Source organism: Chiloscyllium punctatum, chromosome 20, assembly GCF_047496795.1.
Source record: "Chiloscyllium punctatum isolate Juve2018m chromosome 20, sChiPun1.3, whole genome shotgun sequence".
Classification (NCBI taxonomy): domain Eukaryota; kingdom Metazoa; phylum Chordata; class Chondrichthyes; order Orectolobiformes; family Hemiscylliidae; genus Chiloscyllium; species Chiloscyllium punctatum.
In genome coordinates, this window is record NC_092758.1 from 19,816,333 (window position 1) to 19,843,585 (window position 27,253).

Consider the following 27,253-nt stretch of genomic DNA (forward strand, 5'->3'; position numbering starts at 1 on the left):
ATTGGTAGAAATTGCTGGAAACATTTGCCAGCTCTGGGCAGCATCTGTGGAGTTAATATTTTGCGTCCAGTGATCATTGGTTAGAACTGATTGTAGATATAAAAAAGTGGGGAAACTGCTGAAAATGGGGTTGGGGAGGAGTAACCGATAAGCAGAGTTGAAGCCCAGAGAAAGTGAACAATAGTTGGGAAAGGTCAGCCTGGGAGAATCAATAGCTGCTAATGGGGACGATTAATGGCTAACAGTGGGTTGGCTGTGGTAGCAGTCCAATTGATGACAAGGTCTGGTGTCTGTGGAGGTAAAGGTGAGGGTGCTCAGGCCCTTTCGCCATGTACTGAAATCAGCCTTCAGTGAGTTGCATTGCCATGTGCATGCACTTGACCTCTCTTAGGCCTGCTGAGTTTACCTGCAATTTTTGTTTCTGATTTCCAGTATCACAATTTTTTTTTAACATAAATATGTTGGCCCCTGTACCATCATTCCATAATGTCATAACTAACTTGATTATGGCCATAACTCCTCTTGCTTGCTGGTCACTCATACTCTTTGGTGGCTGCCAGTCCATCTACCTTGTCTTTAATGTAACTCCATTAATCATGCTTCTATTATTAATAATGCCTGGAGGAGAAAATTCCTCATTCATCTTTTGGACAAGGAGGAGCTTTTAAACTTTATACTTAATCCAGATTCCCTCATGACGAGAAACATATGCTTGATACTTACTGTGTCGCACATCCCCAGTTAGTTAGCCAACACTCTAACTGCTATTTTATTCTCAACATCATGGTGTTTCTTGTGCAGAAACCTATCTATGTGATACCGTTATCAACTCTACATGTGTGAGCCACAATTTCCATTTCATACAACCATGAACAATGCATTCCACTGTTTTTGGTAAATTTAGTTATGTTACTTTGCCACTGCATCTTTTGTGCTGTCCAGTTACCATGTTTTCTTGTGTTACCAATGGCACTCTTAGACTGGGCTCATGTAGTTTACTGCATATGAGAAACATGTTCAGCAGTTTCTGAATGTATGGGGAAAAAGAAAATCACAGCTTGGCTCTTGGATCTCTGTAGTTAAGTGTGCTGTGACTTGTGCTTATGGTTTGCCTATGGGAATTGGCCATTATTTGAGATGGTGGTGGGTACCTTTGAATCCTGTTCCACCTAAGAATCAATCTTTTGAAAATGGGGCATTGCTAGAAACGAAAGACGGTAAACCCATCTAAATTAGTTTCACTTTTTTCCAGGCCCCCTGCAGCCTTTCCAGTTATACGATACATACTGCCTGAATATTAAACCTCTGATACTAAAATTGAGTACAGAGTGAAGTGCACAGTATAGAGGGGTCAGAAAATATGAATTGACGTGTACCTTTAATTGTTGCCCTATCTGTGTTTCTATCAGGGTTCTGTTGCAAACAAGTTTTATGTCCACAATGATATTTTCCGCTATCAAGATGAAGTTTTTGGGGATTCAGATACTGAGCCTCCGGAAGGTGAGAAAATGTGTGTTTGTAATCTCCCAAATTAGCAATGTGCAACAGCCATATTATTTACTTACAAGTTGAATTTCGTCCCATGTTAAAATTTACTTTAACGTATGCATAACTTGGTTATCTGCAAAGGTGTCAATTATTGAATATTTAGAATGATGAATAAAATATTTTATTAATTTGGGAAAGGCTTTTCAAAGAGATTTGTGTGGGGAAAGTTTTAAAGTGCAGTTGCAGGTCTACAGGCTGTTCTAACAAGCCTACTTATGAATTGGTTTTTAATACTAACCATTGGTACATCACAAGTCTTTTTATAACTTTTTTTGGTTTATGTTTTCATTGTGCAAGTGGATACACAGTGTTATCACTTGGACTGTGAAGTGCAAATTATCTTGTCTAATACTTGGTGGTAAACTTACAACAAAATCTTTTCTCACTAACTTTGGTTGGCTTGTGGCCTTTTGGAGCTTAAAGGTTAAATTATCATCTTGTTTTTATCTCTTCCTGTAGTCTTGTTTCCTCCCTGTCTCTGTAACCTTCAACCACTATACATCCTTTGTTCCTTTTAACACTTTGTCCAGGAAGCAGTTTCTGGAACGCTAGTTATCATACTTAATAATTTATATAACTAGACTAACTGTGACCCTGATGTCTAATCAAGTATGGAATGCTGCATGTAACTTTCTCTTGACATGTAGGTGTTTTCTTTTGTAAAGCTGGGAGATTTTACTCATTATTTCTGAATGTCCTTTCTGTGCCAAAATATATACTAATTATAAATGTTCCTAGCCCTTAAAATCACGTGATTAGTGGGCTATATAGCTTGATATCATTGTAACAGTAAGATTCATTTTCAGTAAAAGCATCTGATGATAGACTAATCTAACTGCTTGCAGCTGGAATTCCAAGTCAGCGATGTATAATTGGATCAATGTATATGATATCTTTTTAAAGGAAAATCTGCTGGTAGTGTTCAAGTAATGGCTAAATTTTCAATCAAGCTTTAAGTGTACAATCTACTTCTCATGCGATAGGATGTTGGACATGAAAAACCACATATGCCCTAATTTCCTTCCAAAGGATGTGGACGATATTGAAGATACAATTCAAAGGGCACTGAGTGTTTTAAAGGCATGTTGTTCCCCTCTTGACGATCCTATCTACCTGCGACTCCACTTTCAAGGAACTATGAACCTGCACTCCAAGGTCTCTTTGTTCAGCAACACCCCCGAGGACCTTTCCATTAAGTGTAGAAGTCCTGCTAAGATATGTGTTTCCAAAATGCAGTACTTCACATTTATCTGCCATTTTTTTAGCTCAGTGGCCCATCTGATTAAGATGTTGTTGTAATCTGAGGTAACCTTCTTCGCTATCCACTTCAATTTTGATGTTATCTGCAAACTTACTAACTGTACCTCCTATGTTCACATACAAATGATGAAAAGTAGTGGACCCAGCTCTGATCCTTGTGATGCACCACTGGTTACAAGCCTCCAGTCTGAAAAGCAACTCTCCACTACCACCCTCTGTCTTCTACCTTTTGAGCCAGTTCTGCATATAAATGGCTAGTTCTCCCTGTATTCCAGGAGATTAAATCTTGCTAACCAGTCTACCATGAGGAACTTTGTCAAATAACTTACTGGAGTGAATATAAATCATGTCAACTGCTCTGCCCTCCTCAACCCTCTTTTGTTACTTCTTCAAAAAACTCAATCAAGTTTGTGAGACATGATTTCCCACGTACAAAGCCATACTGACTAATCAGTCCTTGCCTTTCCAAATATATGTAAATCCTGTTCCTCAGGATTCCCTTCAAAAACTTGCCCACCACTGATGTCAGGCTCACCAGTTTATATTTCCCTGAGTCTTCCATACCACCTTTCTTAAATAGTTGGCTAATATTAGGCAACCTCCAGTCTTCCGACACCTCACCTGTGACCATCAATGATACCATCAATGATACGAATATCTCAGCAAGGGGCCCAGCAATCACTTCCCTAGCTTCCCACAGAGTTCTAGGGTACACCTGATCAAGTCCTGGGGATTTGTCCACTTTTATGCATTTCAAGACATCCAGCACCACCACTACTGTAATATATGGGTATTTTTTTAAGTGTCACCATCTATTTCTCCATATTCTATATCTTTCATGTCTTTCTCCACCGTAAATACTGACACAAAATACTTGTGTATTGTCTTCCCCCTTCACCTGTGGCTCCACGCTTAGGCTGCTTGCTGATCTTTGAGCGGCCCTATTCTCTCCCTTTTTTCTGTAATGTATTTCTATAAAGTCTTTGGATTCTGCTTAACCCTATTTGCCAAGGCTGTCTCATGTCCCCTTTTTGCCCTCCTGATTTCCCTTTTAAGTATACTCCTACTGCCTTTGTACTCTTCTGAGGATTTGCTCGATTTCTCCTGTCTATACCTGACTTGTACTTCCTTCTTTTTCTTAACCAAAACCTCAATTTCTCTAGTCATCTAGCATTCCCTACACCTACCAGCCTATCCTTTCACCCTAACAGGAACATACTGTCTCTGGACACTCATTTCACTTCTGAAGGCATCCCATTTTCCAGCTGTCCCTTTTACCAGTGAACATCTGCCCCCCAATCAGCTTTTGAAAGTTTGCTGAATACTGTCAAAATTAGCATTCAATTTCAAACTATAGCTGTTAGATCTGGTCTATCCTTTTTCATCACTATTTTAAAACTAGTAGAATTATGGTCGCTGGCCCCAAAGTGCTCCCTCACTGACACCTCAGTCTCCTGCCCTGCCTTACTTCCCAAGAGTAGGTCAAGTTTTGCACCTTCTCTAGTTGGTACATCCATATACTGAACAAGAAAATTTTCTTGTACGCACTTAGCAAATTCCTCTCCATCTAAACCCTTAACATTATGGTAGTTCCAGTCTGTTTGGAAAGTTAAAATCCTCCACCATAACCACCCTATTATTCTTAAAGATAACTGAAATCTCCTTAAAATTTTGTTTCTCAATTTCCCTCTGACTTCTAGGGGGGCTATAATACAATCCCAGTAAGGTGATCATCCCTTTCCTATTTCTGAGGTCCACACAATTAACTTCCCTGGATGTATTCTCAGGGATATCCTCCTTTAAGTACAGCAGTAATACTGTCCCTTATCAGAAATGCCACTTCCCCATCTCTCTTGTGCCCCCTTTCTAACCTTCCTATAGCATTTGTATCCTGGAACATTAAGCTGCCAGTCCTGTCCATCCCTGACCTATGTGTCTGCAATTGCTATGATATCCCAGCTCCATGTTCCTAACTATGCCCTGAGTTCATCTGCCTTCCCTGTTAGGCATCTTGCATTGAAATAAATGCAGTTTAACTGATCAGTCCTACCTTGTTCTCTGCTTTGTTCCTTCCTGCCCTGACTGTTCGACTTACTCCCTTTCCCAACTGTGCCAGTCTCAGATTGATCTCTTTTCTCATATTTCCCTGGATCCCATCACCTCACCTTAACTAGTTTAAATCCTCCTGAGCAGTTCTCTCAAATCTCACTGCCAGTATGTTATTAGTCTCCTTCCAATTCCGGTGCAGTCCATCCTTCAGTCCATCACTTATCCCCCAGAAGAGATTTTAGTGATCCAGAAATGTGAACCCATCTCCCATTCACCAGCTTCTCAGTCTTGCATTCATCTGCTCTATCCTCCTATTCATACCATCACTAGCTTGTAGCACCAGGTGTAATCCAGATATTACTACCCTCTAGTTCCTTTTTAAATCCCTGTCAAATTTTCTGTATTCCCCCTTCAGAATTTCATCTCTTTCTCTTTCCCTTTCCTATGTCATTGGTTCCAACGTGTACAGTGACCTCCTGCTAGCCCCTCTCTCCTTAGAGAACATTCTGCACCCTCTGAGACATCCTTGATCCTGGCACAAGGGAAGCTACATATCACCATTCTGATTTTTCACTGCTGGCCACAGAAATGTTTGTGCTTCTGACTCGAGACCCCTATTACAATTAATTATTTGGAACCCAATGTACCCCAGATTACATTAGAGTCTGTCTCGATACCAGAAACTTGGCTGTTTGTGCCACATTCCCCTGAGAGTCCATCACCCCCTACGTTTTCCAAAACAGTGTTCTTGCTTGAAATGGGGGTAGCCACAGAAGACTCCTGCACGACTTGCCTACCCCTCCTACCTTTCCTGGAGTTAATCCATCTGCCTGACTGTATCTGCAGCTTTTCTCCCTTCGTATAACTGCTGTCCATCTCACCCCCAGTTCTTGAGAATTCCTTATTGCCTCTAACTGTCACTCCAACCAATCCATGCAATCTGATAGGAATCTTAACCAAACAACACTTACTGCAGACATAATCATCAGTAACATTGAAAGTCTCCCTAAACTCTCACATCCGACAGGAAGAGCATGTCACTCTACCAAAGGCCAACTTTGCTCCTTCGCAATCTATAGGCCCAGAAAATAGCATTGTCTTTTTGTTCTTTTAAAAAAAAAAGGTGCTCCGAGCTAACTTGGTTCTTTATAGTTTGTATTTTTAAAATTTAATCCTGACTAATTTCAATAAGGCATATAATCAAGAAATAACCCATTCTATTCACTGCTGCAGACTTATAGCAAGGTTACAAGTTAAAAACTTATGCACTTACCTGTTCCTGTGTTGTGAGCTCTCCCACAAGGTGGATGCTAGAAAATTGTTTCTGTTAGGCGAGGAGACTAGGACCCGTGGACACAGCCTTAGAATTAGAGGGGGTCATTTCAGAACGGAAATGCGGAGACATTTCTTCAGCCAGAGTGTGGTGGGCCTGTGGAATTCATTGCCACGGAGTGCAGTGGAAGCCGGGACGCTAAATGTCTTCAAGGCCGAGATTGATAGGTTCTTGTTGTCTAGAGGAATTAAGGGCTACGGGGAGAACGCTGGCAAGTGGAGCTGAAATGCGCATCAGCCATGATTGAATGGCGGAGTGGACTCGATGGGCCGAATGGCCTTACTTCCACTCCTATGTCTTATGGTCTTAATTTCGCTGTTTAAATTTTACTAGATGCACACTCAGTGTAGGTTTCTTTCTCTCTCTCCCTGCTCACCATGCGCTTGGCACCTTTGTCTGATTTTGTTCCTTTTAAAAGTGCTGTTTTGACTTTTTTCCCCCAAATTTCCAAAACAGTGCACTCCTGCAATTCGAGGAAATTACCTCCAACACTTCAAGTACCCCATCTCAAGTATTTCAGTTCGCTCTTGGCCTTGCATGTTTAACCCAGTGTAAATTTGAAGATTTCATATCCTTTGTTGTCCTAATCAATGTTAAATCCTGTTCACCCATCACCTCTGTTTGCTGAGCTAATTTGTAGTTAAGAAATGCCTAATGGTTGCTTTTAAATTCTTGTCTCAATTTTCTATTGCTATCTGATCTCCAGCCTGAGTAATATTGGTGCTGGTTCAGTTCTATTCTCATGAGCATCTCCAACATTTCAGTGGTCCACATTGATGACCAACCATTCAGCTCCTCTTGAAAAGAATTTCCTCTCTGAACGTCTATGTCTGCTTTTAAGAATCACTCAATCTGCCCTTGCAGCCAAGCTTTTGGTCATCTCTCCTGAAATCCTTGTCGTCTGATGTCAAATTTAGTTTTGTAATGCTGCTATAGAGTCCCTTTTTAACTGTATTAAAGTCCCTATTATATAAATGTGGTAGTGGTGTTATCACTGGATTAGTAATCCCGAGAATAATGCTGTAGCAGCATGGGTTCATCCCACTGTGCCGTAAAGTGAAATTTGAATGCAGTAGATAAAAATTTGGAATAAAACTGCTTGACTAATAGTAACCATATTGATTGTCAAAAGGCCACTGTGCCTTTTTTAACTACGACTTGTCTGACCTGCTTATAACTCCAGATCCTTGCACTTTGCCCTAAAATGTTCCTGATAATGGCTAGTAAGTCATTTGGCTGTAACCTGCTACAATGCCTGACAAAAGCATGAATGCAGGCAAACCACCTGCAGCCTTCTCAGCCCTGTCAATCCTGCAAATATATCCCTCAACTATGGTGAAATACAGTTGAGACAGAATTACCATGTGGGGTCTTATGGCATTAGGTGAAAACATTTGGCTGCTGTTTACCTATTTCTATTTCTTTCTCTCTGTGTGTCTCTGTCTCACTTGCTCTCATTCTCTTTACCCCACTGCCTAGACCAAACTAAATCATTTTCTCACCAAGTTAAACATTCTTTCAGGGTGGTAAGATCACAGAATGTACTCTGGATGTGCAACTTCATTGTCCAACACCTGCTAATCAAGTTGTTTGAGTCCTGTAGGAAGTCATGACGGAACTTCATTCTTGCCAATCTATGTAATAGGGGCATCTGACCATGAGATTGGGAGTAGCCACCAGACACGTCTTGTGGAGGTTGTGTCACTGTCATCTTTCATGTTCAGTGCCCCTATCGATGTGCAGCATGGGATATACTTCCAACAAGTTTGGTAATTCAAGATTGGGCTTCTGTGAGGTGCTATGAACCAATAGTAGAGTTGTATTCAGTCATAACTGAATATCTCCTGCTCTTACTCTTACCAGACTGGGTGATCGACCTTGGGTACAATCAATTCTGTCGGAGGGAATCCAGCAAAATGTTTGTAAAAATGAATTGCGTACCTTGTGAAGCCACAATTTGGGGTTCTTGCATTCTAATCAACATAAGGAGCATGACAGTTGTAGAGCAAAGCAATCTCTCAATGAACAAACCAGTCCTGCTTCATCCAGAATGGTGCTGAACAATTAAGAGTTCACTGGAGATTGTAGCTTCATCTTCAACATACAGAAGGGCCAAGCACATCAATGCAAAAGACCATGCTGAAACATTTGCAACACTCATCAGCCAGAAATTCAGCTTGGACTATTGGTCTTGGCCTCCTGAGCTTCCCAGATCACAGGCAGCAGTTATTGAACTATTTTGATACATTCTTAAGTGAGGACAAAAACAACTGAAGGCACTGGATATTGCATTGTTTACAGGTACAGAGAACTATTCTGCTCCAGAACTAGCCAGGCTGTTTGAGAATGGTTATTAATACTGGCATCCGGTCAGAAATGTGGAAAATTACCTAGTTATGACCTGTGTATGTAGCAAGGCCAGTTCAACGCAGCCATTTATCACTACTTCAGTCTACCCTTAATCATCAGTCAAGTGATGTAAGGCATTGTTGACAGTATCATTAGGTGGTATTCGGCGGTCATCTACTTGCTGGTCATTTTGAAATCTGATGCAGCCATTCTGATCCTGACTTTATTTCTGCATTTGTCCAAACATGGACAAAACAGCTGAACTCAGGAAGTAAAGTCTAGATTAGAGTAGTGCTGGAAAAGGAGCAGGAAAATCGGCGTTTAGGGCAAAAGCCCTTCATCACCCTGTCTTAACCTCAGGAAGTAAAATGCAGACTTTGAGTGGAGCATAATGGAGTCGATGGGAATCTGGGAGAAAAATCTTCAGATTGGAGCCATATCTAGCACAAAGGAATATGGTTGTGATTGTTGGATGTTACTCACCTATGCCAGAGACTATCACAGTAGATGTTCCTCAAGATAGTATTCTATTCAACTTCAGCTGCTTGTCAATGTCCATCATAATGTCACAAGTCTTGATGTTTGCTGATTTCGTGCAATGTCCAGCCACATTTGGTACTCGTGCTACTGTGATTCAATTCCAATGTGGTCAGCATTCAGAATTCAGCCATTAATTGATGAGTACATACGGAGAAGCAGGAGTAGTTCTTTCTTGTTTGTTCTGTCACTAAGCTCATGGCTGATCTGATTACTCCACATTGCCTATCCTCACCACTTTTGTCTGTTTGCATATCCAGAATCTGTCTTTAAAAAAATATTCAAAGACTGCTTCCACTAACCTTTCAGGAAGAGTTTTGAACATTAGCAACCCTTTGAGAAATGTCTCCAAATTTCCATTTTGAATGAGGAATATGCATAATGCTAAAGAGTGACCTGTAGTTTTAGATTCTTTCTTCAAAAAAATATTTATTCTAGGTCCACCCTGTCTTATTTCAAACAAATCTCTTGCTCTTCTAAACTTCAGGTGCAGGTCTAACCTGTCCAACCTTTCCTGATGAGACAACATTCCAATTTCAGATATTAGTCTAGTAGTCCTCTGATATGTTTACATTGTTTCTTAAATAAACTAACACTACGCAGTTTCACCAACAGTATCACCAATCCCCTGTATACCTGAAGCATAACCTCCCTACTTTGTATTCAGCTCCTCTTAGAATAAAAGTTAACAGTCTTTAGTGTTTTTGGTATGTGTTTTACCCACATTATGACTTTATCTAATCCATTCGTTAGGGTGCCCGAGTCATTCTGTATCTCTGAGCCTTGCAATCTGCCACCGTTTAGATAGGGTGCTTTTTTGATTTTCTTGCCAAAATAGTTGATTTCACATTTTTCTCATATAGTACTTCCATTTGCCAGATCTTTTCTGACAAGGAAGCTAAAAAATTAGTTAATTTTATGTCCTTTTCACAACTTGCCTATCTTCATGTCATGATCTTTGACTCCACCTGTTTTTATCCCTTGTCAACCAGAAAGTGAACTATTTGTGTCTACTGTTTGCTGTTAGCAATCCCATTTTACGTCCATGTCAAATGTTATTTAATTGCAGTTTTATCTTTCCTGTTCATCTGAGGTACCTGAGTGCAGTACAGTGCATCCATTGGTTTCCCTTTGTGCTCAAAATGTTGTCACCACAAACAACTCCATTAAATTGGTCAAATGTGATTTCCCATCTACAGAACTCTGCCCAATAGCCTTGAATTTTTCTGAATATTATACTGCCATTAATAGCTTCTAGCATCTTTCCCATGACAAATGTAAAGCAAACTGGGCTATAGTTTTCTGCTTTTCTGTCACAGTGAAGTCCGTCAGGTGCTGGGGGCTTGTCAGCCTGCTGACTCAACAGTTTGCTCAGTACCTGGTGATTGTAATTTTCATGAGTTTCACAGCTATTACTGCTGTTCATGAAGACCAATGCAAATATTTTTCAATTCAACTGCCAGCTCCTTTATTTTCCATTAATTTTCCAATATGTTGGATAACAGTATTCACTTTTTTTTAACATATCTAAAATTCTTACCATTGTTTTTTAAATTGCACGCAAGTTTTCTCTCATAGTCTTAATTTTCCCTCTTTACTAATCGTTTGGTCATTCTTTGGTTTTCTTTATTGTCCCTGCAGTCTTCACCTGACACCTGCTTTTGTGTAATTATGTGCTTTTAAGTTTGATATTTAACCTTTTCACTTAATCAAGGGCCTTCCCTTGGAATTTTTATTTCTTAATGGAATGTCTTTGTTCTTTGTCCAGGGGGTTTCCTGATTAATGAATACTCTTACTTACGAATGTGATCTCGCACAGGACCTAACATATGAGTATTTCCTGTACAAGCAGCTCCTTTTATGTTGTCCTGTGTTGTGTTCTGACTTGCATACTAATAGATTTGCCAGCAGATTCCAGAATGGAACCTGTTTGCAAGTTGGTTACTGCCTGTATTTTAGAGTTTCCTCCTAAATATACTGTCATTGCATTTTTCAATCCATTAACCTAATTATTTTTCCCCTCCAGTTTACATTTATTAGCCCTGCCTTCATGCTGTCATAATTGCCCTCAATTAAATTCAAAATGCTGGTTTCGGATACAATCTTCTCCCTGTCAAACTGAGAGTGACCACATTACTAGGTAGCAGTAATCACAACAGTGCCAAAGTTCACAAAGATCAATTAATCCTATTTTATCAAATCTTTGCTACCACATCCAGTATAATCTATCTGGCTGATCCCGGAGCATATACTAAGATACTGTCTCAAAAATATTCTATGAACTTTATACCATTCCTACACGTCACTTGCCTTTATCATTGCTCATCTCTATCCAAGCTATTTCTATGTCAGTTTTCATGAATTTAGTTATCCTTCTATTATGCTCATACCATAATTCGTTAGAAGTCCAACATTTGCAATTAATGTTGTTATTATGCTAGTACCAGGCAGTTACCATCTTCAAGAGAGTTAAGCCATCACCCAGATATATTTAGTGGCATTGCCATTACTGAATCCTGCTATATTATCAACACTTTGGGCATTACTGTTAACTGGAATCTGAGTTGGAGCAGCGGGATAAAAGCAGGTCAGAGTCTGGGATTTCTGTGTTGAGTAACTCCCACCTGACTCCAAAGTCTGCCTGCTAACTGGCATAATTCATGAATGTGATTAAATATTGTCCAGTTGTCTGGATGAGTGCAACTCACAACCATTCAGGAAAAATGTACCTTTAGATGTTTGCTCCCTCCATTGTCACACAGTAGTAGTCGTCTGTATATCTGTTAAATGCACTGCACCAACTTGAGGCTTTTTAGACAGAACCTTCCAAATGTGTAACTTTTACCACCCAGAAGAACAAAAGCAGCAGATGCACAAGAACACTTAAGTTCCCTCCAAGCGATACATAATCTTGGAACAATATTTCTGCTCATTTACTGGGTTAAGATCCTGGAACACATTCCCTAACAGCATTATAGAGGTACCTACACCAAATATATTACAGAAATTCAAGGAATTAGTTGACCATCTTCATGCTGAGCACATATAGGCAGAGGCAATAAATGCTGACCTAGCTAGTGATACTTGTATCCTGTCCATAAGGGAATAAAATCTATATGAATGCAGGTGATTGTTCTTTGTTAAATGAATGTGATTCGGAAAAGAGGTGTTTCTGGGTATTGCGCAAATATCCAGGATCATGTTGCCTCTGGGCAATAATATAAGCTTATGAAGGTCTGAGTTGCTTATTCATTTATTTATTGCAGAGTCTGAAGAAGAAGTAGAGGAACCTGAAGAGCGTCAGCCATCACCAGAAGCTGTGCAAGATGATAGTGGGGTTTACTATGATCCAGCTGTGAGGTAAAACAATGTTCTTTGCTTTTGGTTGATATTTTTTAGTTTTAATATCTAAAAATGCTCATTTAGTGGTTTCCCTTTAAATACTTTGCTGTGTCCTTGAAAGATGCCCTGTGCTGCCAAGCTTGACGTTACCACTTCTGGCATAGAATTTTCCTGAGTTTCCTGTTGAGACTTTTGCTGTTGGTAGTTTGGTAGTTTCCTGTTGAAACTATTGGTAGTTTGCAATTATGTTCTTCCCCTCAAGGGGAACCATTTCTCTCTGGCTTCCAATATATCAAAACCGTTGCTAATTTAAGACCCCTGTTAGATTCCCCCTCCTCATTTGTTTTTCACATGAGAATAGATCCAGTAGAGTCATTCAACACGGAAACAAACCCATTGGTTAAATGTGTCCGTGTTTCCCAATCTAAACTCATTCTATTTGCATGCATTTGGCCTATATTAATGCAGGTCTTGAGTTGCCTCCCCTGCCAAACCCTTGGAGGAAGAACGCCTCATCTTCTGCCTTGGGACCCTCATGGGATCCATGTGGGTTTCGCCAGTTTCCTCATTTCTCCTCCACCCGCCTTATCCCAGATACAACCTTCCAACTCAGCACTGCCCTCTTGACCTGTCCCACAGTCCATCTTTCTTCCCACCTATCTGCTCCACCCTCCTCTCCAACCTATCACCTTCACCCCCAACCTTGCCTACCGATGCATTCTCAACTACCTTCTCCCCACTCCTCCCATTTATCTCTCAGCCCCCTTGGGCTGCCACCTCATTTCCGATGAAGAGTTTATGCTCAATGTCAGTTCTCCTGCTCCTCTGGTTCTGCTTTACTGGTTGTGCCTTTCCAGTGCCACGCTGTTTGACTCTGATCTCCAGCATATGCAGTGCTCGCCTTTCTCCCTATATTCTTCTGAACCTTTCCTATTTGTGTACTTGTCCAAATATCTTTTAAACGTTATATCTGAACTTGCATCTACGAATTCCTCTGCAGTTCATACCACATGCGAACCACCCTCTGTGGAAAAAGTTGCTTCTCAAATCCATTTTTACATCTTTCTCTTTTCACCTCAAAATTATGCCTCAGAGTTTTCAACTCCTGAACACTAGGGAAAAACCCCTTACTATTCATTTTGTCTATTCCCCTTATGATTTTATCAACTTTTACAAGGTCACCCCTCAACCTCCTGCCCTCCAGTGAAAAATGTCTTGGCTTATCCAGCCTTTCCTTATAACTTCAATCTTCCAATCCTTGTAACGTCCTTGTAAATCTTTTCTGCACCTTCTCACTTATTTTTCTGCCATTTCTCAATTGTTGCCTGTGGTATTATCCAGTCTATCTCTTAACATACCTATTACCCTTTCAACTTTCCTTTTATTAATGTGCCTGTAAAAGGTTTTAGTTATTGTTTTATTAATGATTTATTTTATTGTTCCTCTTTGCCTTATAGTTTAATAGCTACAGGATAGTTACTAGTTACAGAATTGAATTATATTGCGCAGTTTGAACAACAGTGCACCATGGGAATTGATGTCTGAGTAGACAGATTAAATCACAATTGTTCTTAAAATTTAAATTATTAATTAGGCAGGAACTTTCAAGACCTGTTTGGGGACAGATGTTCGCAGGTAAAGGGAAGGCTGGAAAATGGGAAGCCTTCAAAAATGAGATAACGAGAATCCAGAGACAGTATATGTCTGTTCGGGTAAAAGGCAAGGCTGGTAGGTGTAGGGAATGCTGGATGACAAGAGAGCCAGAGGTTTTGGTTAAGAAAAAGTAGGAAGCATATGTGAGGTACAGACAGGCGAAATTGAGTGAATCCTTAGATTATGAAGGCAGTACAAGTATACTTGAGGGAAATCAGAGAGCAAAAAGGGAACATGAGAGAGCTTTGCAAATAGGCTATAACAAGAAATCAAAGGGTTTTTATAAATATGTTAAAAATAGGGCCCTCAAAGATCAGTAAGGCAGCCTTTCTGTGGAGCTGCTGTAGATGGGGAGATATTAAATCAGTATTTTGCATCACTGCTTACTGTGGAGAAGGACATGGAAGATGTAGGATGTGGGGAAATGTGGAAAAATGTCCATATTACAAGGGAGGTAGTGCTGGATGTCTTGAAATGCATAAAAGTGGATACATTTCCAGGACCTGATCAGGTGTACCCTAGCAATCTGTGGGAAGATTTTTAATTCATTTGTGGGACTTTGACGTCACTGGCTGGCCAGCATGGATAGCCTATTCCTACTTGCTCTTGAGAAGGTGGTGGGCAACTGCCTTCTTGAATCGCTGCAGTCCACTTGCTGTAGGTTGACCCACTATGCCAGTAGGGAGGGAATTTGTAGGAATGGTATGTTTCCAAGTCAGAGCAGTGAATTGCTTGGAGGGGAACTTGCAGGCAGTGGTGTTTCTAAGTACCTGCTGCACTTGTCCTTCTGGGTGGAACTGGTTGTGGGTTTTGAAGGCACTGTCTAAGAATCTTTGGTGCATTTCTGCGGTGCATCTTGTAGATAGTATGCACTGCTGGTACTAAGCATCGGTGGTGGAGGGATTGAATGTTTGTAGATGTGCCAATCAAACAGGTTGCTTTGTCTTTGGTGTCAAGCTTTTTAGTGTTGTTGGAGCTGTACCCATCCAGGCAAGTGGGATGTATTTCATCACGCTCCTGACTTGTGCCTTGTATATGGTGGATAGAGTTTGGGGTGTCAAGAGGAGTGTTACTCACCACAGTATCCATCGTCTCTGACCTGCTCTTGTAGTCACTGTGTTTATGTGGTGAGTCCTGTTGAGTTTCTGGTCAGTGCTAACCCTAAGGATATTGACTGTGGGGTATTCAGTGATGGCATTACAGTTGAATGTCAATGGGTGGTGGTTAGCGTCTCTTATTGGTGATGGACATTGTCTGGCATTTGTGCGGCTGGAATGTTACTTGCCATTTGTCGGCCCAAGCCTGGATATCATCCAGGTCTTATTGCATTTGAGCACTGACTGTTTCAGTATCTGAGGAGTTGTGCATGGTGCTGAACATTGCATCATCAGCGAACATCCCCGCTTCTCACAGAAAGTAGGTCGTTGAATAAGCAGCTGAAGATTGTTGGGCCTTGGATGCTACCTGAGGGAGTCCTGGAACTGAGATGACTGACCCTTCACAACCACAGCCATCTTCCTTTGTGCCATGTATGACTCTAACCAATGGAGTGTTTGCCCCCGATATCCATTGATTCCAGTTTTATCAGGGCTCCTTGATGCCATACTCTATCACATGTGGCCTTGATGTCAAGGGCTGTTACTATCACCTTACCTCTGGAATTCAGCTCTTTTGTCACTGTTTGAACCAAAGCTGTAATGAGATCAGGTGAAACCCAAACTGGGCATCGCTAAGCAGGTTGTTGCTGAGCAGGTGCTGCTTGATAGCACTGTTGATTACCCCTTCCATCACTTTACTCATGACAGAGAGAGTAGCTTGATTGGGCAGTAGTTGGCCGGGTTGGATTTGTTCTGTTTTTTTTGTATACAGGACATAATGGGCAATTTTCCACATTGTCAGGTAGTTGCCAGTGTTTCTAACTGTACTGGAAGAGCCTAGCTAGGAGAATGTCAGATTCTGGAGCACAACTCTTCAGTACTATTGCTGGAATGTTATTGGGGCCCGTAGCCTTTGCAGTAGCCAGTGCCTCCAGCCATTTCTTGATATCATGTGGAATGAATCGAATTGGCTGGAGACTGGTGTCTGTGATGCTGGGACCACTGGAGGAGGCAGAGGTAGATCATCCACTCGGCATTTGTGACTAAAGATTGTTGCAAATTCATCAGCCTTATCTTTTGCACTGATGTTCTGGGCTCCTCCATCATTGCAGATGGGGATATTTGTGGAGCCGCCTCCAGTGACTTGTTTAATTGTCCATCACCATTCACAATTGGATGTGGAAGGACTGCAGAGCTTAGATCTGATCTGTTGGTTGTGGGATCGTTTAATTGTCTGCAATTTGCTGTTTATGCCATTTGGCACACAAGTAGTCCTGTATGGTAGCTTCACCAGTTGATATTTCATTTTTAGGTATGCCTGATGTTGCTCCTGGCATGCCCTCCGACACTCCACTGAACAGGTTGATCCCCTGGCTTGATGGTATTGGTTGAGTGGGGGAATATGCCAGGCCATGAGGTTGCAGATTGTGCTGGAGTACAGTTCTGCTGCTGTTGATGGCACACATCACCTCATGGATGCCCAGTCTTGAGCTGCTAGATCGTTTCAAAGTCTGTCCAGTTTAGTACGGTGATAGTGCCACACAACACGATAAAGGTTATTCTCAATGTGAAGGCTGGACTTCATCTGCACACGGACAGTGCTGTGGTCACTTCTATCCGTACTATAATGGACAGATGCTTTTTCAGTCAGCAGATTAGTAAGGATGAGGTCAAGTATGTGTTTTTTTGCCTGTTGTTGGTTCCACCAGCAATTGCAGACCCTGTCTAGCAATTATATCCTTTAGGACCTGACCAACCCGATCAGTAATGCTGCTGCTGAGTCATTCTTGATAGTGGACATTGAAATCCCCCAACCAGAATACACCCACCAGGGAAGTGATTGCTGCGCCTTTTCCTGAGGTAATTGTGTCATCAACAGTAACAGGTGAGGTGCCAGAAGATTGGTTAACGTGGTGTGACTATTGAACAAAAGTTGTAAGGAACCATCAGGGGACTATAGACCGGTGAACCTGACATTGGTGGTGGGCAAATTGTTAGAGGGAATCCTGAGGAACAGAATGGACATTATTTGGAAAGGCAAGGACTGATTAGGGCTAGTCAGCATGGCGTTTTCTGGGGAAAATCATGTCTCATGAACTTGATTGAGTTTTTTTTTGAAGACTTAATGAAGGGGATTGAGGGCAAAGCAGTAGCTGGGATGTGTATGGACTTCAGTTAGGCATTCAAAAAGGTTCCTCATAATAGACTGGGTAAAAGGTTAGATCTCATGGAATGCAAGGGAACTAGCCATTTGGATACAGAGCTGGCTTGAAGGTAGAAGACAGTTTGGTGGTGGAGGGTTGCTTTTCAGAATGGAGGTCTGTGACCTGTGGAGTACCACAAGGATCAGTGCTGGGTCCATGACTGTTGAGCATTTATATAAATGATTTGGATGTAAATATAGGAGGTATAGTTTGTAAGTTTGCAGATTACACCAAAATTGGAGGTGCAGTGGTCTGCGAAGATGGTTACCTCCGATTACAATGGGATCTTGATTAGATGGCCCAGTATGCTGTGAAATGGCAAATGGAGTTTAATTTGGATAAATGTCAGGTGCTGCATTTTGGAAAGGCAAATCAGAGCAGGACTTATATTCTTAATGGTAGGGTCCTAGTGAGTATTGCTGAACAAAGAGACCTTGGAGTGCAGGTTCATGGTTCCTTGAAAGTAGAATCGCAGGTAGATAAGAGTGAAGAAGTTGTTTGTTACGCTTTCCTTTATTGGCCAGAGCATGGAGTATGAGTTGGGAGGTCATGTACTGTACAGGGTATTGGTTAGACTACTTTTGGAATATTGTGTGCATTTCTGGTCTCCTTCCTATCAGAAGGGTGTTGTGAAACTTGAAAGGGTTCAGAAAAGATTTGCAAGGATGTTGCCACAGTTGGAGGATTTGAGCTTTGGGGATAGGCTGGGGCTGTCTTCCCTGGAGTGTTGGAGGCTGAGGGGTGACCTTATAGAGGTTCACGAAATCATGGGGGGCATGGATAGGATAAATAGACAAAGTCTTCTCCCTGGGGTGGGGAGTCCAGAGCTAGAGAGCATAGAGTTAGGGTGAGAGGGGAAAGTTATAAAAGGGACCTAAGGGGCAACAGTTTCACACACAGGGTGGTTTGCGTAATGAATGAGCTGCCAGAGCAAGTGGTGGAGGCTAGTATAATTACAGCATTTAAAAGTTATTTGGATAGGTATATGAAAGGAAGGGTTTAGAGGGATATGGGCCAAGTGCAGGCAATCGAGGCTAGATTAGGTTAGGATATCTGGTTAGCATGGACGAGTTAGACCAAAGGGTCTGTTTCTGTGCTGTACAGAATGACTCTATAATTGCCTTCAGAACTTAAGTGTATTTATGTTCTGCAGATGTTTCTTAGTTGCATCTTTTTGATTTGTTTTGTTTTTATTCACTCTTGGGATGTGGGTGTTTCTGGCTAAGCCAACATGTATTGCCTGTCCTTAGTTGTCCTTGAGATGGTGGTGTGAGCTGCTTTCTTGAAAACTGCTACAGTTGTTTTGCTGTAGGTAGAGCCACAATGCTGTTAGGGAGGGAATTCAAGATTTTGACCAGGCAACACTGAAAGAACAGTGATTCTAAAACAATGGTGAGTGACTTGGCCAGAAGCTTGCATGTGGTCGTATTCTCAAATATGTCTGCTGCTCTTGAGCTTCTTGATAGTGGTGGCTATGGGTTTGGAAGGTGTTATTTGGGGGGCTGTGGTGAATTTCTGCAGTGCATCTTACAAATGGTATATGCTGCTACTATTGATTTGATGGTGGAAGGAGTGGCAAAGGTGAATACTTCTGACATGTGTATTATCGATGGTGGACAGACCTTCAGTAGTAAAATGTGTTACTCACTGCAGGTTTCATAGCCTTTGGCCCGCTTATGTAGCAACAGTATACGGGTTAGTCCCGTTCATTTTCATATTGAGATTCCAAGGTATGCAAGGCTTATCGCTAAATGTTGGAAAATGGGGTTGTTTTTGAGTGGTGTAGATTTGATGGAGCAAAGAATCTTTTTCTCTGCTGTAGCCCTCTTCCTCCATGATTCCATTTTATCTTGAATAGATTTCTTCTCATCTCCCTTTTTCCAATTTCGATGTTGTACATTTTACTTGAGTTTCTTCATTCCTATTCATGGTCTTGTATGATCATTATTAGCCAAATGCTCCCTACTGTGCACTCAATCCACCTGAACCACAAACACCCATTTATAACATGCTACAGAGGCCAGAAATTCGTCCTCCCCTCCTTTCTCTTAACTCCATTATTTTTATCAATATTTAGGTGAGTTAGGTCCTCACAATTACTATTGTATAGGTTTTCCACATCTGTTAGATTCCCTGGAGTATCACTCTCTCTATTTTGAGGCCTTTGCACTGTTATAAATGTGACTGAGAAATGCATAACTTTGTTCTCTCTCTTTTTCATTCCCCATAGTGTATATATTATTGAAAGGCAAGAGGGATGATTTTAGTAAAGACAAATGTGCCTTGTTAATAATGAAACCAAGCTGGCTGTGTGTCTGACTACCAAGCACTTTTTGACTGATGACATGAAACTAATGGTGCAGATACTTGGATTGCCGGACAATAGTTAATTAACTGATTTATTTAATCTGGATACACCGGATGTCTTTACTACTTTCATTGTCCAATTACAGTAATGGATTGGAGGAACCTTTAGAAGAACACATCGTTGCATCAGAAGCAGAACCAGAACCACCTGTGGAGGAGGTAAAGCCTGAGCCTGTGTTGGAGGAGGAAGTTCCTGAGGACCCTGTGGTAAAATCTCCATCGCCTCCACCTGCAGATCCAGCACCTGTTGTAGCTGAGGATCCCAGGGTATGAATATTATTTTGAATTTGCTGTAGAAAGCCTGTATTCAGTTCCATACTCTCTTGATTTCTTGTGACCGTAATTTTATGTTCATTCACGGACGTGAGTATCTCTGGCTAGGCTGACATTTATTACCAGTCTCTTAAATACCCTGTAGAAGGTGGTGGTGGTGAGTTTCTTTTTTTTCAACCACTGTTGTTATTGGGATATAGCTTCATCTAGAGTGCTGTTCGGGGGTAGTTTGTGGATTTTTCCACAGCAAGTGTAGAAGGAGTAGCAATATAGTTACTTTTTCTTGATTGTATGTGCTTTGGAGGGGAATCTGCAGGCTTTGTATTCCAGAATCTGTTGCCCTTATCCTCTGGGTGGTAGATACCATGTATTTGGAAGGTGCTGTTGAAGGAACATCGGTGAGTTTGTTGTGGTATGTCCTGTGGATGGTGCATATTGCTGCGATGTCTGTAGTGAAGGGAGTACATATTGATGGTGGGTAGGATGCCCATCAATCAGGCTTTTTTTTTCCTCCTCCAGCTTCTTGAGTGCTATTAGAGTTGCCTTTAGCCAGGCAAAGATGTCTGTTCCATTGCATTCCACCTATGTGCCCTATGAATAGGTGCCAGGAAGTGAGTTTATGCTGTAGGATTCCCAGTTTCTGACGACCTGTTATAGGCATATGATTTATATGGCTTAACTAGTTCACTTTCTGGTCACTAGCAACGTATGCAGAATGTTGACATTGGGGGATTCTGCCTTGTTAATGCCATTGACTGTCAAAGGGTGATGGCGAGATTCTCTTGGAATTGATAACTGCCTGCCACTTGCCACCATTCAACCCAAACTCAATGCTGCTGGGTCTTACAGCAAATTGCCAAGGCTGCTTCATTACCTGTGGAGTCATGGGTGGTGCTTTAAAATTGTGCAATCGTCAGCAAAACATCTCTACCTCTGACTTTGTGAAGAGAGAGTTTTTGATGAAGCAGCTGAAAACTGTGGACATTACGTAGTTGAGCTCCTAAAGTTTTGACCTGATACTGAGATGATTGACCTTCAAAGATCACAGTCTTTTTTTTTGTTATTATGACTCTAAGCTGCAGAGTTTTCCCCTGCTTCCTATTGCCTCCAGTTCAGCTGGTGTACTTTGCTGTCAAGTGAAGTCACTGTCTACTTGATCCTTCTGTTTGTGTTAAGACCAAACTGTAATGAGGTTAGAAGCTGAAGTACAGTCCAAACAGTGTACTAGTGAGCAGGTCGTTGCTGAGTGTCATTTGGTAGAGCTGTAGTTGAACTCTTTTATCACTTTGACTGAAAATAGTCTGACTAGCAGTGATTAGCCAAGTTGTATCTGTCCTGTCTTGTGAATATAGGACAAAGCAGAACAGTTTTCCATATTGATGGAGCAGTTTAGTTAGGCATGACATGTTTTGGAGCACAAGTAACAGAACTATTGCAAAATTGTTGCAAATTACTTTGTTGTAAATAGTCATCCAACAGGCAAATAGCTCATGGTGATTTAATTGAGTAGTCGCACATTTGAGAAGGCTCTGGTACTGTGGGGTTTATTATTGGCACTCTTCCCTATAACATTTTGGAATAAACTAAATTGGTTGAAGACCAGAATCTGTTATGCTGGGAACCTCTAAGAGGTTAAGATAAGTGAAGGTTTGTAGCTCAGGTTGAGGTTTAGGGAGTAGGTTTGTTTGCTGAGCTGTAGGTTTGATATCCAGACGTTTCATTACCTGGCTAGGTAACATCATCAGTGGCAACCTCCAAGTGAAGCGAAGCTGTTGTCTCCTGCTTTCTATTTATATGTTTGTCCTGGATGGGGTTCCTGGGGTTTGTGGTGATGTCATTTCCTGTTCGCTTTCTGAGGGGTTGATAGATGGTATCTAGATCTATGTGTTTGTTTATGGCATTGTGGTTGGAGTGCCAGGCCTCTAGGAATTCTCTGGCATGTCTTTGCTTAGCCTGTCCCAGGATAGATGTGTTGTCCCAGTCAAAATGGTGATTTTTTTTTTCTCATCCATGTAGGGCTACGAGGGAGAAAGGGTCGTGTCTTTTTGTGGCTAGCTGGTGTTCGTGTATCCTGGTGGCTAACTTTCTTCCTGTTTGTCCTACGTAGTGTTTGTGGCAGTCCTTGCATGGAGTTTTGTAGATGACGATGGTTTTGTCCATGGGTTGTACTGGGTCTTTTAGGTTTGTTAGTTTTTGTTTGTGTTAGTGGGTTTGTGTGCTACTCTGATTCTGAGGGGACTTAGTAGTCTGGCTGTCATTTCTGAAACTTCTTTGAGTGGTTAGGGGTCACCACAAACCCCAGGAACCCCATCCCATGACTGGATGTGGGTGCTTAGATCTGGCAGTTGTGAGATTGCGTAGCTCTGTGACCTGTTTCTGCTGTTTACGTGTCAGTTGTACTGTGTTGTAGTGTAACTAAGTTGATACCTTTTTACGTATGCCTGGTGCTGCTTTTGGCATTCCGTCAACTCTATTCATTGAACCTCAGTGAACCAGTGGTCTTTTCATGGGTTGTCACTATCCTTTATTCATGAACTTATTGTGAATACATTGAGTCTAATTATAACTTATTGAAAACCTATTCGCATGGAGCTATAATTAGTACAGTGTTGGTAGTTGGTTTTTTGGCTGTTACACTGTACTCAGCATACTCATTGTGTTATTTATGTGTGCATTATTGTAAACCGTGCTCACCTGTTCTTTGTTTCTGACCATCTTAATTGATTTCTCTTCAGGCGTTCTCTTGGGCTTCAGTAACAAGCAAGAACCTTCCCCCAAGTGGCATTGTCCCTACCACTGGAATTCCACCTCATGTTGTCAAAGCGCCAACACCGCAGGTAATTCATTAAGTATTAATGGGACCTCAGTGCCAATATTTCTTAAAACGCATTAATTCCAGTTTCCTTCTCCACTACTTTTCCTGATAACTGCTTGCCAATGTGCAGCTCACTTGATATCAGTTGCTATTTTGTAGTTTACCAAACAGCTACTGATCATCATCTGTCAGCCTAATCCGACCATAAGTAAATGTGTGCATGCTGAATAGTGATCAAGGTCCTTGCTAAATGCACAATCGCTGGAGTTGATTGTGTCCGTCCAGCTGTTTTGCCACCACCTCCTGACGAATGAATCAGTACTTCTCATCTAGAGCACCACTTGGAGGAAGCAGTGCTAAATGGATTCTAAGTGGGAAACTTCAATGTCTGTTACCAAGAATGGCTGAGCTGGGCCACTACTGACCAAGCTGGCTGAACCCTAAAGGATATACAGTAGAACCTCAATTATCTAAACTTTGCACGGGGGTAGGGGAGAGGAGTATTTTGTTCGGATAATTGATTACAATCAGATCGATTACCCGAACAACCAGTAATTTGAGTACTGGTTATCTGAACACTTCAGTTATCCAGCAATGCAAGCTATAATGCAGTTTAACCGATAACTGATCTATTGTAAACCAACGGTAATTTGAGTGCCGGTGATCGAACGTTTCTTGGTCATCTGGCAATGCACACCATAATGCCGTTTAAGTGATAACTGAATGATTGACATCTTCAGGTAATCTGAAATTTGGATGATTGATGTGTGGATAATTGAGGTTGTACTGTAGTTGGTGTTTAGACTGCCCTTCGTCTTGTTTTCTGACACTGTGCAAAATGAGACAGACTTCAAACAGATTGAGCAAACCAAAGTTGGGTAGCAATGACCTGACATAGCCTATATCAGCAGGATTTCATTAAACCACATTCTGTAACTTTTGGCCTGGCACATTGTCCATTCTACTTTTAGCATCAGACTAGGAGATCACCCCCGGTGTATTGAAGATTGCCGGATGGTATGCCAGAAGCAGCAGCAGCATGCAGACCTAAAAAATGAAATGTTAACCTCCTGAAGCTGCATCGTCAATGTTGTTGATCTGTTGCTGCCTCTCTTGAGGCTCTGAGTATGCCTGTCTTGAACATGACATTACTTGACATTAAGAAACGAGTGGACGTGCTGGATACTCCAAAGGCTGTAGGCCTAGACAGCATAAAATAATGTTAAGATCTGTGTTCCAGAACTAGCTGTACCCCAAGTCAGACAGCTAAAGTACTGGCATATACTCAACAACATGGACATTTGCCCAGTTATATCCTGTGTACAAAAAGCAGGGTGAATGAACTTGGCCACTTGCTACCCTATTAGTCTACTCTTGATCATCATCAAAATAATGGAAGGGAACATTGATAGAGATATCAAGTGGCAATGTGCAAAGGAGTAAACTGCTCACTGGTGCTCAGTTTGGGTTCTTTAAAGATTCTCTGCTCCTGACCTCGCTACAGCTTTGCTCCAAACATGGACAAAATATTGAACTCAGGGTGTTGTAACAGTAACTGCCTTTATTGACAAGGCAACATTTGACTGCATATGGCATCAAGGAGCCTGAGCAAAACCAGGTTGATGAGACTCTTATTGATTGGATCATACCTAGTGCAAAAAGAAGTGGTTGTAGTTATTAGGGGTATTGCAGGGGATCCTCGGTAGTGCCATAGGCATAACCATCTATGGCTGCTTCATCAGTAGCTCTCTGTCCTTCATATGATTAGAAGTTGTGATGTTCGTTGATTGCTGAACATTGCACAACATTTGTGACTCCTCAGGTACTGATATAGCCCATGCCCATCTACAGCAAGACCTGGACAATACCTGGACATGTGAGAAATAGCATTTGTGCTATCCAGGTGTCAAGAAATTAACCATTTCTAACAATGGAATCACACCATCGGCCTTTAGCGTTTTAAATGGATGCCCATCCCAGTATCAACATCCTGCAAAGGTTACCATTGAAACTGAACTCAAAGACAGTACATTTGAATAGTATGGCTATAAGAGCAGAGCAGATTCTTTGAATTCTTTGAGTAGGTTGCCTCCTGTCTCCCTAGTGCCTTTTCACCATTTAGAGATAGGAACTACCAAGCCATTTTAGTATAACATGAGCATTTGAAATACTATAGTGTGCAAAATATAAAATAAGTGTTGGCATCACAATTATTATGGTGCAGATAGAAACTATTAAATCCATCGTGCCTGCATCATCTCTAATGCCCATATCCTGTGATAGGGAGTTGAGAAAAAATGAATTAGAATAGATAGATGCTTGATGATTAGTGTGGACATGATAAACCAAAGGGCCTTTTTCTGCACTGCTTAAAACTCTGAATATCCATGTGGTACAAATTAATGACGCAATGAAATACTTTACTGTGAGGAGAGATTGGATAAACTTTGGTGTGTTTTCATTTTAGTCATAGAAATGTATAGCATGGAAACAGACCCTTTGGTCCAACCCATCCATGCCAACCATATATCCCAACCCAATCTAGTCCCACCTGCCAGCACCCAGTCCAAAACCCTCCAAACCCTTCCTCTTCATATACCCATCCAAATGCCTCTTAAATGTTGCAATTGTACCAGCCTCCACCACTTCCTTTGGCAGCTCATTCCATACACGTACCATCCTCTACGTGAAAAAGTTGCCCCTTACACTAAAGTTGCCCCTCTCACACTAAACCTATGCCCTCTAGTTCTGGACTCCCTGGCCCCATGGAAAAGACTTTGTCTATTTACCCTATCTATGCCCCTCATAATTTTGTAAACCTCTAAGGTCACCCTTCAGCCTCTGACACTTCAGGGAAAACAGCCCCAGCCTGTTCAGCCCCTCCCTATAGCTTAGATCCTGCAACCCTGGCAACATTCTTGTAAATCTTATCTGAACCCTTTCAAGTTTCACAACATCTTTCTGTTAGGAAGGAGACTAGAATTGCACGCAATATTCTGACATTGACCTAACCAATGTCCTGTACAGCCGCAACATAACCTCCCAACTCCTGTACTCAATACTCTGACCAATAAAGGAAGGCATACCAAATGACGCCTTCACTATCCTATCTACCTGCGACTCCACTGTCAAGGAGCTATGAACCTGCACTCCAAGGTCTCTTTGTTCAGCAACACTACCTAGGACCATATCTTTAAGTGTATAAGTCCTGCTAAGACTTGCTTTCCCAAAATACAGCACCTCGTATTTATCTGAATTAAACATCTGCCACTCAGCCCATTGGCCCAAAGATATGGGGTGATTGAATGGACGTTTACAAAAGTGAAAGACATGGATAGTCAGTCTTGTTCCCAAGGTATAACTATTAATTACTAAATTAAATAAGTTTAAGGTAAAAAGGCGTAAGTTTAAAGGAGATGAGTTTTTTTAACATAGTATAATAGATGTCTGGAATCCGCTGCGGTGGTTGAGGTGGAGGCAGATACAATAGTAATGATTGAGGTAAAGTGACGTTTGAATAGACAGGGAGTAGAGGTATACCCAACTGTGTAGAGGCAGGAAGGTTTTCGTTTAGAAAGCCATCATGTGATCTTGCAGTCTTGGTGGGTCGAAAGGCCTATTCCTGTGCTGTATGTTCTTTGTTTGACACTTTGTTGCTAATGTCGTATCCCATTAGTTTCGAATACTGAATCCTCATGTGTAAGCTTACACTTACATCATCTTTGTAAATTTTACTGCTAGGATTGTTCTTGAAGTTCAATCTGAGCAGAGTTCTTTTTGCTTCTTTATAGCCCCGACCAGAGACAAAACCTGAAATTCAGATTCCACCACCAAGGCCTCGTGATCAGCGCATTAGGGAACGGCAAGGTGTGCCACCTCGGGGCCCCAGACCAGGTAAAGTGTTGTTATGCCACAAGTTATGATAGCAATACTGCTTTTAGCAGTAGTTGGATATCTGCCACGTAATGCAAAAACATGACTGAATTTGTAGGTTCCAACTGAAGCTGACAAATGTGTACCTAGTTGTATGACAGGTAGTCAGAAAATAAACATATGAGCATATCTGCTTGAACTCCTTGTAGGTGGAATGATGAAGAACTGATTCAACAACTCGAGGCATGGGTGTTGTTAAAAGATGGTATGGGCTTTCAATAGCAGTATAATTGTACACTACCACAGTCTTATCAGTTTTTGGTTAAGACTGAACAATAGTTGATCTATTTTAAACAATTTGATTAATTTATAATCTGTAAAGCTAAATTTCATTTCATATTAAATTTTGCTCTTAAGATGAAATTGAAGCACTGACCTTTTTATTACAACAGTCTTAAAAGCCAGATAGTGTTTATGCTCAAATTTATTTTATTACATTAAACTGGAGATTCAGAATTGTTGGTTTTGGTACCTTGGCTCCTTTTATCCTGAC

At 41.3% G+C, this 27,253-nt stretch overlaps 1 protein-coding gene across 3 annotated transcripts in view; it reads left to right on the plus strand.

Annotated features, from left to right (window-relative positions):
• Positions 1-27,253, plus strand: part of g3bp1 (GTPase activating protein (SH3 domain) binding protein 1) — a 42,401-nt gene that overhangs the window by 6,991 nt on the left and 8,157 nt on the right. For all 3 annotated transcript variants that reach the window (XM_072590463.1, XM_072590461.1, XM_072590464.1), the window contains exons 5-9: positions 1,410-1,500; positions 12,343-12,436; positions 19,826-20,006; positions 22,748-22,849; positions 26,619-26,721. In XM_072590463.1, the coding sequence (XP_072446564.1) occupies positions 1,410-1,500; positions 12,343-12,436; positions 19,826-20,006; positions 22,748-22,849; positions 26,619-26,721 (571 nt within the window). The remainder of the gene's footprint in view (positions 1-1,409; positions 1,501-12,342; positions 12,437-19,825; positions 20,007-22,747; positions 22,850-26,618; positions 26,722-27,253) is intronic.